At 39.0% G+C, this 17,973-nt stretch overlaps 1 protein-coding gene across 2 annotated transcripts in view; it reads left to right on the top strand.

The window, feature by feature from the left end:
* USP47 (ubiquitin specific peptidase 47) overlaps window positions 1-17,973 on the top strand; it is a 104,296-nt gene that overhangs the window by 10,579 nt on the left and 75,744 nt on the right. Inside the window, exon 2 of one of the 2 annotated variants that reach the window (XM_081098900.1) lies at window positions 15,946-16,005. The exons of the other annotated variant lie outside the window; for it this stretch is intronic. Coding sequence (XP_080955026.1) covers window positions 15,946-16,005 — 60 coding nt within the window. The remainder of the gene's footprint in view (window positions 1-15,945; window positions 16,006-17,973) is intronic. 2 annotated transcript variants of the gene reach the window in all.

Raw genomic sequence — 17,973 nt, 5'->3', positions numbered from 1 at the left:
TAAATGCTTATATTCAATCTATTCTCTTTAACCAGAAATTCCTAACTTAATGTTTTGATGTCCTGCCCCAAGCTAATTTTGTTTTAGACACATTTGACTACATTAGTTACTGTTTCCAGATGTGCTATATGCCTTCATTTGTCACTGCTGCTCCCTTGCCCTGTATGAATAATAGGAATTTGTTTTTATTATCCAATTTTTAAACAGGTAAACTTTGATTGTACATGAAAACTACTGCTTAAGTACGTAAGTACATTCTTAGGATTCTTGCCTCTTTTTTATTTTCCACTTTTTGGATTAGTCACATGAATTTTTTGTATCTTAGTGCCCAGGTACTGTAATTTTTTTGCCAAAATGAAGGGGAGAGGGTTAGTACATTTCTAGAATACTAGTGTACTATCGTAACCCCAATTGGAAAGAAAAGATTATATCAAAAATAGGGGGTTGTGAAAACATAGCATTAAATATAGATTTAAATACCTATTGTAAATTAAGGTTCTAGAAGATAACTACTTTTAAAACTGATTCATTGGGCCCTGACCAGTTTGGCTCAGTGGATAGAGCCTGCGGACTGAAAGGTTCCAGGTTCGGTTCCAGTCAAGGGCATGTACCTTGGTTGCGGGCACATCCCCAGTAGGGGGTGTGCAGGAGGCAGCTCGTTGATGTTTCTAACTCCCTATCTCTTTCCCTTCCTCTCTGTAAAAAATCAATAAAATATATTAAAAAAATAATAAAACTGATTCATTGGTATTAAGGACCTTCTTCAGTTCAGGCAACATGTTTAGGTGTCATGAAATGCAGAGGCATGTTCTTCTGTGAGATTTATTACACAGATTTTAAAGTGTTTGGCCCAGGTATTGCTGGCTTAATTAGTTTTGTACAAATATTCTGCATTGTTAAAAAGCCTTTGGCAAAATCATTGTGTTGGCAGTGATGGCAAATGATTGCAAAATGATGTGATCTTTTACCTCAAGATTCTTAAAGAGCACATATATTTTTGAACTTATTTTCATTGGTGTAGTGTGAGTAAACAGCTATCTGCTCTCTGCTCTACTGCATCTTCCATTTACTTTGTTTGTAGGTGTGGGAGCAAAAATAATTGCCCTATTCTTTTGTTTAATGGAGCTCAACCGAACCAGGCATATTTAAAATAACCATGGATATGAATGTTTTCATTTACATAAAACTGTTGCTACAACCCATTTTTGAGAGAGTACTGTTTTTATGAAAATGACTAAAATAAATGTATTGAATATTGATGATTTTTAAAAAACCATACTCTTAAAAAATTCTCTTACTTTTACAAGAAACCTTTCCTGATGCTCCTCTTTCAACCTGATCACATTTTCCTAGCCTTAAAATATACCACTGTACTTTTCGGCATTTAAAAAATTATGATGCCCCTTTATTATAAGTTACTTGTTACTTACGTGAATGCCTTTATTAGATAAGAAGCTATTCAAAGTCAGGACAGCCAGAGTACCTGGGTTCAAATACCAGTTTTGTGATCTTGGGCAAGTTACTTCTCAGGACCTTAGTTAAATGAGATACTAGTAACTACCTCCTAGGGTGGTTGGGAATTTACTTTAATACATGTAAAGTGTCTTCCACATAAGCACTCCATATATGTTAGCTCCTCATTAGTGTGACTACCTTCATTACTGTTATTACCTTTGTGGGGCTTCAGAACGAGTCACCCAAAATGTGCCTGTGTGGGATGAGAATTATTTTGAGCTAATGGCAACTTTAGCTGCAGGCTCAAAAGAAACTTCTGTCCCTCCCTTAACTATCTACAAGAATTTGCATTAGGGCCCTTGCCCATAATAAGGGATTATCAGAAATAACCTCTTATGACCTATCTGTAGGATAGGGCAAACTACTAATTACTGAACATGTGCTCTCCCTTCAACTACCTTCTGAAATCTCAAGATGCTTTACCTCATTCCTAGATCAGAATGTGATATATACCCATTTTCCCTTTCTGTCTTTGAACCTGTTATTCATGTGGTCTCTGAGTCTCATGTACGTGGGGTTCCCATACATACGTATGTATTAAATTTGGCTCTTTTCTCTTGCTAATCTGTTTCTCTCTCTCTCTCTCTCTCTCTTTCTCTCTCTCTCTCATATTATAAACATATCTTTGGGTGAGGATAAAAAAAGGGTCAGAGGTTTTAGTTAGAAGGAATAACATTTAAAACAAAATTTGTAATGCATTTTAAGAACTAGCAAAAGTTTAGTGCAGATGCTTAGGGTGCTGGGATTGAGTGAGAAGATAGTTCTGGCATATTGTGTCTCAAAATTCTGAAGGATTTGTATACCTATAAGGAGTTCAGATTTTTATTATGTAAACATTTGGGGCAAGGAAATGTTTTTTTCCTCTCCCTAAACAAGTTAACAATTTGTTTATAATTGTTATAAAGTTTAATTGCTGAAATTTGTTCATTGAAACATTCTACTTACATGAATGTTTATGTCCTAAATTAATATTAAAAATTTACACACAAATGAAAATGGGAGAAGTGGGTATTTGCTAATACTTTATTCTCTCACCTATTTTTCTTTTTTATTTGCAGTCATATAATTAGGTACTTTTTGTTTTTTAAGAATAAAATTTTCCCATCATAATTCACCTTAATCTCATTCTCCACATGTGAGTTGTGCTGGCAGGATATCATTTGGCATAATTGTTACATATTTGATATGGATAACATATAGGTCAGAGTCCAACTAAATAGGCCTTATTTGCCTTCTTTAGTGCCAATAGCTGCACTCTGGGAGTGCAGATCTGTTTGGCAGTCCCAAGCAATTTCTCACACTTGATGCTAGAAGGGAAGCTTTTGCAAGCGAGAAATTCAGTGTATTTAGGATTTTTATTGACAGCCACAGTTTTAAGCTTGTCACCATGTGGTTCCTTCAACCTTTTCAGAGTGACTTTTGTAGCTGGTTGCTTTCTGCTGATCTTTTTGCAGGCATTCATCTTGGAGGAGCCATAATAGAGAGACCTCCCTGTTACCCCCTCTTCTTTTTGACAGAAGCTCAGTAGGCTAGAGGTGGCACCGGTGGTGGCTGCAGCAAAGGCAGCATCTGAAAACACCACAAGGAATGTTTTTAATTAGGGATTAATGAAATCTTCCCAACGATATTCCCAATGCTCCAAGTAAAATTGACTTTAATATTTAACTGAAAGGACGCCAAAACCAATTTGGCTCAGTGGATAGAGCGTTGGCCTGCGGACTGAAAGGTCTCAGGTTCGATTCCGGTCAAGGGCATGTACAAGGGCATGTACCTGGGTTGCGGGCACATCCCCAGTAGGAGATGTGCAGGAGGCGGCTGATCGATGTTTCTCTCCCATCGATGTTTCTAACTCTCTATCTCTCTCTCCCTTCCTCTCTGTAAAAAATCAAAATATATTAAAAAAAAAAATTTAACTAAAAGGAGCTCTTGATTTCAGCTAGTTCCAGGCTGGATTAGAAAGTGGAATTTTTGTATGACTCATGAAAGATATGTATTGCTTTAGTAAATATAAATAAACTATGAATTTATATACATTTCTCTCATTTTATAGATATTAAATGTCTACCCTTTTATGTGGTTAGGTATTTTAATTTGATTTCCTTTAATTTTAGGTTTGCACCAAATTGTATAAAATATTATTTTCTTTATAGTACTTTGAGGTATTGAAAGGGAATTGGTAAAAAAAAAAAAAATTAAATACCTAACAATGAAATTTCTTATTAAAAGACATCTGCAAATTTCTTATTAAGACATTAAAGCAATAGTAATTGCTTTAATTTTGACATTTTTAAATTCATGTGTCTTGAAATATTTACCATAAACATAGTATAAATGTAATTTTAAGAATTCTAAGAAAAATAGACATGATCCAGAAAATGTATCTACAATTCAGTAATATGATTTAACACTGGAAAGGTAGTAGTAAGGTATTATAGTCCCCTTAATTTTAAGTGAGGAAATCATCCTATATAATAAAAGGGTAATATGCAAATTGACCCTAATGGCAGAACAGCCGCTGGACCAGTCACTATGAGGTGCATTGACCACCTCTCAGTCCCTTTCCCTGGTCGGCAGGCTCTGATCGTCTGATAGCAAATGGGGAACCGGGGGTAGGTGGTGCCAGGCCAAGGCCCCCGCCCCGCCGGTCGCCCCATACACACAGGATGACCCGTGGCGGGGGCAGGGCCAGTGAGCAGGCAGGAACAGCTGGCCTCTTGGTCCTTTCCCCTGGCCATCAGGCACTGATCACCCAATGGCAAAAGAGGAACCGGTGGTGGGTGGCGACAGGGGGCGGGGCCAGCTGTAGGCAGCCAGGGAAGATGGCCCTGATAGCAGGCCATGCCTAGGGACCATACCCGCACATGAATTTTGTGCGCTGGGCCTCTAGTAGACTATAAAAGTGTTTTAACTTACTCAAGGTCTCAGGTAGTGAAAGCTAGAATGAAGAAGAAGGTGGCTGGAGCATCATCCTGTACACCAAAAAGTTGCAGGTTTGATCTTGGTTGGGGTGAGTACATGAGACAAATGATCAATGTTTCTCTCAAAGAGCCTACCAAAATTACAGCAATTGATCCATGTTTCTCTCTCTCCCCCTCTTTCCTGCTCATTCTTTCTCCCTCCTTGATCCCTCCCCCTTCATCTCTCTAAAATCCTTGGGTGAGTCAACTTTACTAAGGTATAATTTATAGACAGTAAAATTTGCTCTTTTAAGGAGTACAGTTTTATGAATTTTGACAAATTTATACATTGTAGCCCCGGCCAAGTGGCTCAGTTGATTGGAGCATCATACCATGGTCCAGAAGGTTGTGAGTTCAATTCCTGGCCATGGCATGACTTAGTTGTGGGTTCAGTCCCCAAGTAGGGGAGGCAACTGATCAATGTTTCTCTCTCATTGATGTTTCTCTCTCTCTCTCTCTCTCTCTCTCTCTCTCTCTCTCTCTCTCTCTCTCTCTCCTTCTCAAAATCAAAAACATTCTCGGGGGAGGATTAGAAAAACAAACTTATTCATTGTATAACCGTAGCCACAATCAAGATACAGAATATCTCCATCACTTTAAAAAAGTTTTCTCATGACCCTTGTAGTCAGCTCATTCCTTTACATCCAGCCCTTGCAACCACTGATGTGTTTTCTGCCCTCATATTTTGCCTTTTCCAGAATATTATATACTGGAATTCATATAGTATGTAGCATTTTGCGTCTGACTTCTTTCAACTGGCATAAAACAGATTCATCTATGTTATTGCTGAATGCCGCAATTTGTTTATCCGTTCACCAGCTGATAGACATTTGCGTTGTTTACAATTTTTGGTGATTCTGAATAAAGCTGCTACAGATATTTGTGTATAGTTTTTTGGGTGGCCATGTCTTCATATGATAAATGAATGTTTAACTTTGTAAGAAACTGCTGAACTCTTTTCTGAGGTAGCTGTACCATTTTGCACTCCAGTCATCAGTGTATGAGCATTGTCGTTACTGTACATTGTTGGTACTTGGGAATGTAAGGTGTTTTTTTTTTTCTTTCAGTTTAGTTTAACTTTTAATGATATAATTAGGGTGTAATGATATCTCTCTGTGGTTTTAATTTGCACTTCTCTAAAGTCTAATGATATAGAGCATCTTTTTGTGTGCTTAAGGTTTTTTTTTATTAAGCCTGATTAAAAAGCATACCTTACGAAAGTATTACATGGTTGAAGTTTTGCTAGGAAAAGATAGGAGAGAAAAGTGCCTATTCTCAAGGAGTTTATGATTTCCATGGGGAAAACTGGTAATTATTTAAAAGATAATGTGGTGATAATTTTGGTAGGCTCTTTGAGAGAGAGGTTTACATATTAACTGGTTTGGTTGAAAAGACAATGGTTTGGGAATCAGAAAACTCATTAGTTTGACTTTGCCCTAGTTGCTTACTCTTTCTGGGCCTTTCTTTTTTTATTTCTTTCATCTTTGTAATAAGGGAGCTGCACCATGGTGATAAAGTATGAGGTGTGTCCCTAAATTATAAATCTACATAAACTTTTTAGTAGTAGTTTTTTCTCTACTTTTTTGGTAGTAGGTTTTTAAACTTGTGAGAAGGCCATGGCAAGTGCAATCAGAAAACAAATTAGGTATGTGCAGATTTTTCATCTGATGAAATTTATATTATCCAAAAACAATTATCTTTTGAAATTTTAAATAATATAAAGTATATATAAATATAATATGTATGTATAAACATAGTTGAGGATTGTAGATTTCTTTAATCTGTTATAAGGATAGTAACTAATAATTATATACTAATACCTTTTATATGGTATTATATTATACTTTATGGAGCATTTCAAGTTACTCTTTTGATCTTCAAAAAATCTCTTTGTGATGCCTGAGAGTCACAGATAAGTGACTTGCATAGGATTACACAGAAAAAAAAAAAATAGCCAGCCACCTTAACCTGAGAGTTCTTAGTCTAGATCTTTTGCCTCTGCAGTGTATTGCTCTTTACACTGTAGCTTACTCCAATGGGAAATAAAGTCTTTAAATAGTTTTAAATAACCTTAACATTTTTAGTTGTATAATTTCATGTTTAGAGTATTATAAGAAAGTGATATTCTTATATTTAAATTATTATCCATGCTTCTAAATAAAGAGCATGGTTACAGCTTCTTTGATTTAGTAATAATGAAGAACATTCAAGACTTTTAAACAAATCAGTTGTTTCACAAGCTGAGTCACTACTTAAAGAAGAAAACTTAGCTGTAATGAAATAAAAATATAACAGGAATAGTAAAGGGCATATTATTTCTCTTCCTGAGAGCAGTTTGTTTAGTTTCTAAGTTTAGATACCTACAGTACATTATTAGTGGGTTACCCTTTACCAGTAGTAAAACTACTATTATTAAAAAGAATAAGACAAAAGTGGGAAGAGTGTTAGGATAGAAATGAGAGGAAAACATTGTTATAATTTTAATTCCACAAATAGTCAGCATTATAAAGTCACCTATTTTTTTAATATATATATTTTTTATTATTGATTTTTTACAGAGAGAAAGGGAGAAGGATAGAGAGTTAGAAACATCGATGAGAGAGAAACATCGATCAGCTGCCTCCCGCACACCCCCTACTGGGGATGTGCCCACAACCAAGGCACATGCCCCCGACCGGAATCGAACCCGGGACCTTTCAGTCCACAGGCTGACACTTTATCCACTGAGCCAAACCAGTTAGGGCATAAAGTCACTTATTTCTTTGAGTGCTCTTTCAGGCCCACCCCCTTTCTCCTTTTCTTCTAGGACTTGGATTACACAAGTGTTAGATTCCTTTTTTATAGTCTTACAGGTGCTTGAGAATATTTTTGTATAGTTTTATAGGTGCTTGAGATGGGTTCTTTTAAGCCTGTTTTTTTTCTTTATTGTTCAGATAAAGATTTCTATTGTTCTTTTGTTTTGTTTTGTTTTGTTTTTAATATTTTTTATTGATTAAGATGTTACATATGTGTACCCTCTACCCCCCCCCCCCACCTCCGCTCATGCCCTCACCCCCCCGTTGTCCGTGTCCATTGGTTAGGCCTATATGCTTGCATATAAGTCCTTTGGTTGGTCTTTCCCCCTTGCCCCCACCCTCCCCTACCTTCCCTCCAAGGCCCTACAGTCCAATCAATGCCTCTCCGTCTCTGGATCAGTCCTTGTTCATCCGTTTATGTTGTTCATTATATTCCACAAATGAGTGAGATCCTGTGGTATTTATCCGCTCTCCAGTTCCATCCATGCTGTGGCAAATGGTAAGAGTTCCTTTTTCTTCTTCCTCTTCTTAAAGAATACCTTTCAGCATTTCATATAATGCTGGTTTGGTGGTGATGAACTCCTTTAGCTTTTTCTTATCCGTGAAGCTCTTTATCTGACCTTCCATTCTGAACGATAGCTTTGCTGGATAAAGTAATCTTGGTTGCAGGTTCTTGCTATTCATCTCTTTGAATATTTCTTGCCACTCTCTTCTGGCCTGCATGGTTTCTGTTGAGAAATCAGCTGACAGTCGAATGGGTACTCCCTTGTAGGTAACTGACTGTCTTTCTCTTGCTGCTTTTAAGATTCTCTCTTTATCTTTTGCTCTTGGCATTTTAATTATGATGTGTCTTGTTGTGGTCCTCTTTGGATTCCTTTTGTTTGGGGTTCTCTGCGCTTCCTGGACTTGTAAGTCCATTTCTTTCACCAGGTGGGGGAAGTTTTCTGTCATTATTTCTTCAAAAAGGTTTTCAATATCTTGCCCTCTCTCTCCTTCTGGTACCCCTATAATTCTGATGTTGGTACGCTTGAAGTTGTCCCAGAGGTTCCTTACACTATCTTCATATTTTTTGAATCTCTTTTCTTTTTTCTTTTTCGGTTGGGTATTTTTTGTTTCTTTGTATTTCAAATCTTTGACTTGATTCTTGGGATCCTCTTGTCTGCTGTTGGATCTCTGTAAATTATTCTTTATTTCAGTCAGTGTATGCTTAATTTCTAGTTGGTCCTTTTTCATGTCCTCCATGGTCTCACTATACTCCTTGAGGGATTCATTAAATTTATCGGCGGTTTCCATAAAATTCTTGACAAACCTTATAAACGTGGCCTTGAACTCTATATCCAGTCATCTGCCCTCCTCCGTTTCTGCCAATTGTGACCTGTTTCTTTGTCTCCGCATTTTGGCTGCTTCCCTGTGTTGATAGAGTGGCCCTACGCGCCAAGTGTCCTGTAGGGCCCAGTGGCTCAGCCTCCCCAGTTACCTGGGGTGGACACCCTTGGTGCACTCTTGGTCCCTTGGTTGTTGTAGGATCACTGGGAGGAATTGACCTCCAGGCCAATTGGCTGTGGGAATCAGCTGTGTCTGAAGTGGGAGAATGGTCCCCCTCTGACCACTGGGCACAGTGGCTCCTGGATCTAAGGAGGTGCTAATTCAGCCTCTGCCTGAGGCCACACAGCAGGAGCCACGAAGAGGCTTAGCTGTGAAGCAATGCAAGCCGCTGCGGGGCCTTGGGCCTTCTCTTGGAAGTTCCGGGTCTGCCTGGCTCGGCTGCAATTAGGTACATTCACATGCAAAAGCCTCTGCCGCAGCCTGGGTGGGGCGGGGTCTCAGGGAGTCAAAAGGGCGGGGAAAGAAACTATGGCTGATTCTCCGCCTGGAGTCTCGCGTCTCAGTGTCCCGGTAACGGCTGCAAGCACCTCTGAGGGAAAGCCGCCCTCAAGTTCGCCCGCTGCCGCCTGACAGACCAGCTTCTCCCCGTATGAGTCCTGGGTCCCCAGAGACTCGCCGGAACCGGAGTTCAGAGCAGTCGGAAGCTTGTGATTCAAAAAGACAGCCGCGTCCTCAGGTGCCACCCCCTTTCCGTGCACGCGAGCTGCCGCCGTACCTCTGCACTTCACCTCCGCAGCTCCTCTGGCTCTCAGCGTGCTTTTCTTTTCTTCTAGTTGTAGAATTTACACTCAGCCAGCCTTCCTGTTGTTCTGGACGATGTTTGCTCCGTCCTTGGCAGTATTTTTCAATTGTTGTGTGAGGCGACAATTTCCCGGTGTTTATCTATGCCGCCATCTTAGTTTCCACCAACAGTAAAGATTTCGATTTCTATTGTTCTTATCTTCAGGGTCACTGGTTCTTTTCCCTATCATCTTCATTCTGCTTTTGGGCCCACTAGTGAGTTTTTGTATTTTAGCTGATATTTTTTGCTGAGACTTTTTTTTTTTTTATTTCATATGTGTTCATAGTTGCTTGTTGAATGTTTTTATGATGGCCATTTTAAACTCCTTATCAGATAGTTTCAACATTTACATCATCTCTGTGTTGGCATCTGTTGATTGTCTTCTCTTCTCCAAGTTGAGATTTTCTTGGTTCTTGGTCTGACACATGATTTTGTATTATATTCTGTACATTTTGGGTATTATGATAAGACTCTGGATCTTTTTAAAAAAATATATTTTTATTGATTTTAGAGAGAAAGGGGGAGGGAGAGATAGAAACATCAATGGTAAGAGAGAATAATTAATCAGCTGCCTCCTGCACACTCCTCACTGGGTATTGAGCCCACAACTTGGGCATGTGCCCTGAATAGGAATCGAACTGTGACCTCCTGATTCATAGGTCGACCCTCAACCACTGAGCCACGCTGGCTGGGCTAAATGTGTGCTGACTCTGGATCTTATTTAAATCTTTTTTTAAGAGCCCTCCTCTGATACCATGTCAACAGGGAAGAGGGGGTACTCCTTTATTTACAATCTGGGGTGAGAGGGGTGCCTTTTTATTGCTTCTGTGGACACCTGCTGGATTGGGAGTGGGTGAGGCACTTTGTTATCCCCATGTGACCTCCAGTGATGGAGAAGTGAGGAAGCTTTCCTTACCACTGGGCTATAATGAAAGTCCTTGCTGCCCATTAGGTCTTCTTTGATACCACCCTGGTCAGGGGAAAGGGAGTGCCTTGTTACAACCAGCTGAGGTTGGAAATCTAAGACTTCTCTTTCAGACTTTGATGATGAAAGTGTTGGCAGGGCAATAGTTTTTTGGGTTTTTTTTTCTGTGATGTTTGGCTGTAGTATATGGTGGTTAGTGTCTAAAAGTCTTCTGTTTTATAAGGATGCCCTTTCCTGATCCTTTAGCTAGGGAAGGGAACTCTTTTCTTGGGGCTTTTTTAGTGTGTGCCCTCTGACCAAAATGTATTAGGCAAAAAATTAAAAAGGGAATTAACCACCATGTCCTTCATTCCTTGGGGCTCTAGCAAGTCTGCTTTCTCTTCACATTTCAATGTCTTCTTATCTTTGCCTTATACATAACATTTTTAGTTGTATTTAGCAGGAGGAATAGGGAGAATTGCTTTTACCCCCTCTTCCAGAAAATAAAATGTTAGATATTTTAAAGAGTAGAATATTGTGTCTGGCTCTAAGCCTATAAGTGACAGTAATTCTTTTTTAACCACTATCTAAATTAGTGCTCTTTTCTTTTTAATTTCCTTTTAAGAGGCTTTCACCCTTCCTTGTTCCCTGTATTTTTCCAAGTATATATTACCTGAAGCAAAGGAATCCTAGAAGTTGAAGTTTATTGCCTTCCTTATTTTAGGTATCCTTTGTTTCTTTAATTATGTTTTTATGTAGTAACCTCAAATTGCCTAAAATCTATATATCTGCTAATGTTACCTGATCTTGATTATACTAGTTTCTATTGTTTTCTGTAGACACATCATTCTGCGTGCTGTACACACTAAGAGTGTAGTTCTTGAACTTTCCCCAGATCAAATTACTTTCATTTTCTTACTGTGCACTTAGTTGTTTTGTTTCTCTTGATAGGGTAAGAGTGGACTAACACTTAAAAATTTTTACTTTATATATGTTAACTAAATTTACAAGTTTCTTTTTTGTGATTTACATTTAAATTGTAAAAACAAATACATGTGCAGTGCCAAACATTTGGAAGTCCCAGAAAAACATAAAGAGGGGAAAAAATTACTTCTAATTCCATCCTTGAAAGACAATACTATAAACATTTTGATGCAATTCTTTTATTCTGTACATGTGTCCTTCTCTTTCCCAATAGACTTCCCCCCCACCCCCCCTCATCTGAGGATATTTTTCCATTGATTTTTCTTTTAGAGAGAATAGAAGGGAGGGAAGGGGCCAAAGAGAGGAAAGCATCAATTGGTTGTCTCCCTCAAGAGCACGCAAGTGCCCTGACTGGAGCCAAATCTACAACCCAGATACCTGCCCTTGACCATGCCCTTGATTAAACTCATGACCCTTCACTGCTCGGGCCAATGCTTTACCACTGAGCCACACCAGCCATGGCCCTATACAGACTTTTTTAAAGGCTATTAATTTTGTGTTGTAAGGTTTTCTGATGCCCTGTGTATTAATGAGATTCTTTGCCCCCGCAAACCTCCCCACTCTGGCTGGTGGAAACTGAAGTGAGTTCCAGGGATTCTTTCCTGTGGTTCTTCCCCTGCCTCATATAGTTTCTTTACATGCATATGCTGTTGAGTACTCAGCTGAATATTCAGAAAAGATCTTTGAAGCTTGCTGTTCGTGCAGCTTTCTTCTCTCTAGTATTCTGCCCTATAAATTCTAGCTTAATTGGCCTCCTCGAACTCCCCACCTCATCTCTTGAACTCGGGGAGTTTGCTGCATTGGACTCTACCTGGCTTCTCCCTCCCAGCACTGCAGCTTGGAAGGCGCTTTTCACAGGGATCGCTGTCTTGTGTTGGCTGTTGTTCAATATTTGAAAACTATTTCTTTATATATTTTATCTAGATTTTTAGTTGTTTAAGGTGGGGAGGGTAAGTCTAGTCTGATACTTCATCTTGGTTCACAATGCAAGTTTTTTTGGAGATAGACAATAAATAAGTAAAATGCAAACAAATATTCAGGTCCTTATAAGTACTGTGTAGAAACCTGAAGCAAGGGAAGGAAATGAAGATTAACAAGAGGATTGTTGTTGTTTTATCCTCACCCTAGGATGTTTATTGATTTTAGAGAGAAAGGATGAGGGGTAAGAGAGAGAGAAAGAGAAACATTGATGTGAGAGAGAAACATCGATCATTTGGCCCTTGTACATGACCTTAATGGGGATCGAACCCGCAATCTAAGTTTGTGCCCTGATCAGGAATCCATCCTGCAACCTTTTTGGAGTGGAGGACGACACTCCAACTGAGTCACCCAACCAGTGCACCAAGAGAATTGTAATTTTATATAGGATGGTGAGAAGACTAGATTGAGAAATTGACTATTATTCTGATTATCTTGTGTTATATAACAGTTTGCCCCCAAGCTTAGTGAATTTTGTTCACAGATGTTAATTTAAGCAAAGCAGGTCTAGGGGAGTTTGTTTCTGCTCTGCTAGGTGTCAGCTCGGGCAGCTGAAGGGCTGGGGCTGGAATCATCTAAATCAAGCATGTCAAACTCACGGCCCATGGTCCACATGTGGCCCACAACGAATATTTTTTTTTTTAAAGAACAGTTTATTTATTTGTTTTTAAATATATTTTATTGATTTTTTTACAGAGAGGAGGGGAGAGGGATAGAGAGTTATAAACATCGATGAGCGAGAAACATTGATCAGCTGCCTCCTACACGCCCCCTACTGGGGATATGCCTGCAGCCAAGGTACATGCCCTTGACCAGAATCAAACCTAGGACCCTTGAGTCCGCAGGCCGAGGCTCTATCCACTGAGCCAAACTGGTTAGGGCCACGAATATTTTTGCAGCCCAGCCAATATAATGGTATGTAAGAAATGGTTTAATAAAAATTCGTAACTTAATTTTTACAATATCCTTTATACATAATTATTAATAAACTACAACGTTCGCTAATGACTGATTACTATAATCGTGTTGCATTCATTTCCCTTCCGCGCCGGCGCACCATTTCTCTACTAATACTAGCACCAAATATTTTAGCAGCCGATTGCAAGATCATTAGTCGTGTACTGACTTGTTTGGTGTGCGCAACAGGAAATATTTTGGAGAACAAGAAAGATAGGTTTATTTGCATTACGCTTATTATTTAGTGCAGTTATTCAGTGTCTGGTAAGTTAATGTTCAAGAAAAAATGTTAATTTTTATTAAAATGTTCTGTTCTTTTATGTTAACAATTGCTCATTTATTTCAGCCTTTTATTCAGCATGTCTCTATCTAAATAAAGCTACATTTCTATGAATATTGAAGCTTTTGCTTTTTTGCAGCCCACATAAACTTAAACCTTGTTTATTTGGCCCATGTTAGCCTTTGAGTTTGACATGCTTGATCTAAATGCTTTCTCATGCACATGTATGGTGGCTGATGCTGTTTGCCAGCTGTGATCTCATTTGGGCTGTGGCTGGAATATCTGTCTACACATGACCTTTCCATGTGGCTACCTGGCTCCCACACAGCATAGCGTCCAGGTTCTCATCACTATGTGAGATGAGATGATGAATATTAACTAAAATTATTGTGATAATAATAATACAATGTTGTATGTCAATTATCTATATATATAAAGAGCCAGGGTTTGTAACATCCAAAAGGACCAAATGGATGACCCAACACTGGAAGTCAGTCCTGTGGATCAGGCCTGGAGAGAGGCTGGAGAGAGAAGCAGGATCTGATCCACAGCCTCCATGGCAGCTGTTGATCAGCCCTTGCCTCTCTTTTTTTCTCAGGGCCTCGCCAGCAGCCACATCTCTCTTTCTCTTCGGGCCTCACCAGCCGTAGGGGCTGCTGATCAGCCTCGCCTCTCTGATCAGGCCCAGAGATAGGTGCAGAGATGCTGACTGGTATAGAAACCAACCAATCAGAACCAAATCTGGGTGAACTGTGAGGAGCCAATGGCTGCCTAGGACAGTGATGGTGACCTTTTGAGCTCGGCATTTTGAAAAACCCTAACTTAACTCTGGTGCCGTGTCACATATAGAAATTTTTTGATATTTGCAACCATAGTAAAACAAAGACTTATATTTTTGATATTTATTTTATATATTTAAATGTCATTTAACAAAGAAAAATCAACCAAAAAATGAGTTCGCGTATCACCTCTGACACATCTGTCATAGGTTCGCCATCATTGGCCTAGGAGGTGGAGCTTTTGATGCTGACTGGCATAGAAACCAACCAATCAGAACCTAATCTGGGTGAACTACAAGGAGTCAATGGCTGCTTAGGAGGCGGAGCTTTTGCCACTGACTGGCATAGAAACCAACAAATCAGAACCTAATCTGGGTGAACTGTGAAAGCAGAACCTAAGGTGGGGGCTGAGGAGGGGTTTTAAGGGCAGCAGCTGTTTGGTGTAAGGTGTAAGAAGCAGTTCAATTTTTAAATGATCAGCTTGGCAGTATAGTGCATATGGCTGGCTTTCAGTCCAGATATAGGGATTATGTATTTTTGTCTGCCAAGAGCATCTCCTCCTGCTGAAAAAGGCTGCTCCCCACCCCATTTAAGTAATCCTATCCTATATAACCTATCTATACTAATAAAAGGGTAATATGCTAATTAGACCGGGTTGACCGGCCATTTCCCGGACATCCTACTTTCTTCCGGACAAAGCCATGGTGGTGGGGGCAGGGGCGATCAGGCTGGCAGGGGAGGGTAGTTGGGGGCAACCAGACCGGCAGGAAGGGCAGTTGGGGGTGAGATCAGGCCATCAGGGGAGGGCAGTTAGGGGTGATCAGGCAGGGAGAGGCAGTTAGGGGCGATCAGGCCAGCAGGGGAGGGCAGTTAGGAGTGATCAGGCAGGCAGGCAGGTGAGCTGTTAGGAGCCAGCGGTACCAGATTGCGAGAGGGATGTCTGATTGCCAGTTTAGGCCCGATCCTTATGGGCCTAAACTGACAATCGGACATCCCTCAAAGGGTCCCCGATTAGAGAGGGTGCAGGCTGGGCTGAGGGAACCCCCCTGTACACAAATTTCATGCACTGGGCCACTAGTATCTCAATAAAACTGGGAAAAATATTATGTGACAGAACATTTTATTTATTCACAATTTTTAAGCTACTGCTCTTTGTTGAAATGTGGTTGTTTTCCATGTTATCCTTTACAGCGATAGCACAGATTTTCAGTAACCTTATAAGAGTAATTGAGCCCTAGCTGGTTTGGCTCAGTGGATAGAGTGTCGGCCTGTGGACTGAAGGGCCTGGGTTCGATTCTGGTTCAGGGCACATGCCTGGGTTTTGGGCTCGATCCCCAGTAGGGGGCATGCAGGAGGCAGCCAATCAATGATTCTCTCTCATCATTGATATTTCTCTCTTTCCCTCTCCATTCCTCTCTGAAATCAATAAAAGTATATTCAAAAAAAAATTGAGGCCTAAGATAAAAATTACAAATATAATTTCTGAGTAAAATTCTAGATGATGTGATATTTTTAATATGTATTTTGTTTGCAAAAAAATGTTTTTAGGTTAATTGTTCTCATTTCACTGTCTTACCTCTGTATTTTAAAGAAATAATTTGTGATTCATTTGTTCTCTGTATATCATAGGATGTGTTTTGGAGATGCAGACAAAATATCTTTGATGAAATGAAGAAGAAATTTTTACAGGTAGACTGCTGATGTAATTGCTTTAGTGTGATAATCAGCAGAGCATGTAACAGCATGTTAGTATTTTTATTTAATAACAAGGCATGTGTTGAGTTTTATGCTTGTTTTAACTATTTTCTACCCAATTTTAATAATAAGAAAGTCACCTTAAATGAATGTATGTCTGTCCCTTCTTTTCTAACAAGTGAATGAGTGGGGAAACTGATATAAAAACCACAAGATCCCTTTGTTTTGACTTTTGGGTATATTGTCTCTTTTATGTACAGGCATATTTATTTTCTGAAATATTAATGCTTCTGGAATTAAATTATTTAATAATTTACTGAGTCAAAATCCAGAAATCTTATTTGAAGAATTATGTAAACTGTTAACTTTCTGGCAGCCCATTATACACCTCAAACCTAAACTTTCCTGTGCTGTAGCATCCCATTTTAACCTTTACTTAATACATTTTTCTCAGGTCTCTAGCTTTAAGTTTTCCCCCCCTAGTGTTCTTCCTCTGTCCTCTCCAAGTGACCTGTGGCAAGAGACCACTTAGCAACAGATCATATTACATCAGAGTTTGCTGAGATGGTTGGAGTGGAGTGGTGTGGAGGGAGGAACTTAAAATAAAATAATCTTGTTTTGTGGTTTATTTTGCCATATATGTTGGGATCCCCATTACTACCCCAGGAATTGTCACTTGTTAAAGTAAAAATGCACAGTCTGCGTGAGCCCACTGAATTGAATAAATTTCAATCAGCAGAAGTGTTCACACCATCAATTCTCTTTTTTTAATGTATTACAATGTATTAAACGTGATCTGTGGATATCCAGAAGGGTATTGTGTTAAGGCCTAATTTCTTAGCTCATAGCAGCTCCTTTGTCAAGAAGTAGATAAAATCGACTTATGAGTATATGTGTATTTTTTAGTTTGCAACAATAATGCTATATTATTTGTAATAGCATTAAAAGGAAGAAAGTTTTGAGAGAAAATAATTAAATTTGTAGGTAAAGAGTTTCCTTCTTAATATTTTAAACTTTATCTTAATTTTTTTCTCTTAGAAAAATCTGAATCTTGATAACTTTGAATTTTATTTGATACCAAGTAATGCTGTTTATTTAATATGTGTATACATTTATTTTAATTTTTTCTATCACTATTTATATCCCCTATATCCTACTCTGCCTTCACCCATCCCTCCTCTCCCAATCACCACACCATTGTTCATGTCCATGAGTTCTTTCTGTTTTTTCCCCAATCCCTTCATCCCTTAAGTCAGTGGTTCTCAACCTTCTGGCCCTTTAAATACAGTTTCTCATGTTGTGACCCCCAACCATAAAATTATTTTCGTTGCTACTTCATAAGTGTAATTTTGCTACTGTTATGAGTTGTAAATATCTGATATGCAGGATGGTCTTAGGCGACCTCTGTGAAAGGGTCGTTCGACCCCCAAGGGGGTCGCGACCCACAGGTTGAGAACCGCTACAAAGTGTTTTCTACATGCTAATGCCATTCTGAATATATACCATGAATTATACATCTTGTTTTGTGTTTTTCAAAATAAACACCTAGGAAGTATTTTTTTGTGAAACAAAAATTTTGATGTTAACATCAGGGAACTCAGATTTGAAATTAAAACTGTTAAGAATGCCAAGGAGCCTAAATCACTCAAGACACAAACAAGCATGCCTTCAGCAGTCTCTGAGATTTTTTAGAACTATCTGTGTCAAACACTTACAGATGTTTCTAGCAGTAAACCTATCTTTGGAAGAAAAATAAGTTTTCAATGAAAAAATCCCAATATTTTTCAAGGATTCTTTCTTCAGACTTTTCTAGGAAATATAGCGTTGTTTCTGCAATGAGCATAGAGGCAGAACACTCTCTTAGTGTTAATATAACTGCTGTTATGTTTTATCCCTTTTTTTGTACTTGGCTAGACTTCCTGTGTAGAAAACTTTGTGCCCCTCAAAAGCTCACCTAAATAT

Source organism: Myotis nattereri, assembly GCF_964212035.1.
Source record: "Myotis nattereri genome assembly, chromosome: 9".
NCBI classification, from domain to species: Eukaryota; Metazoa; Chordata; class Mammalia; order Chiroptera; family Vespertilionidae; genus Myotis; species Myotis nattereri.
Note: the sequence above shows the minus strand (reverse complement) of the source record. Positions and strands in the feature narration are given on the sequence as shown.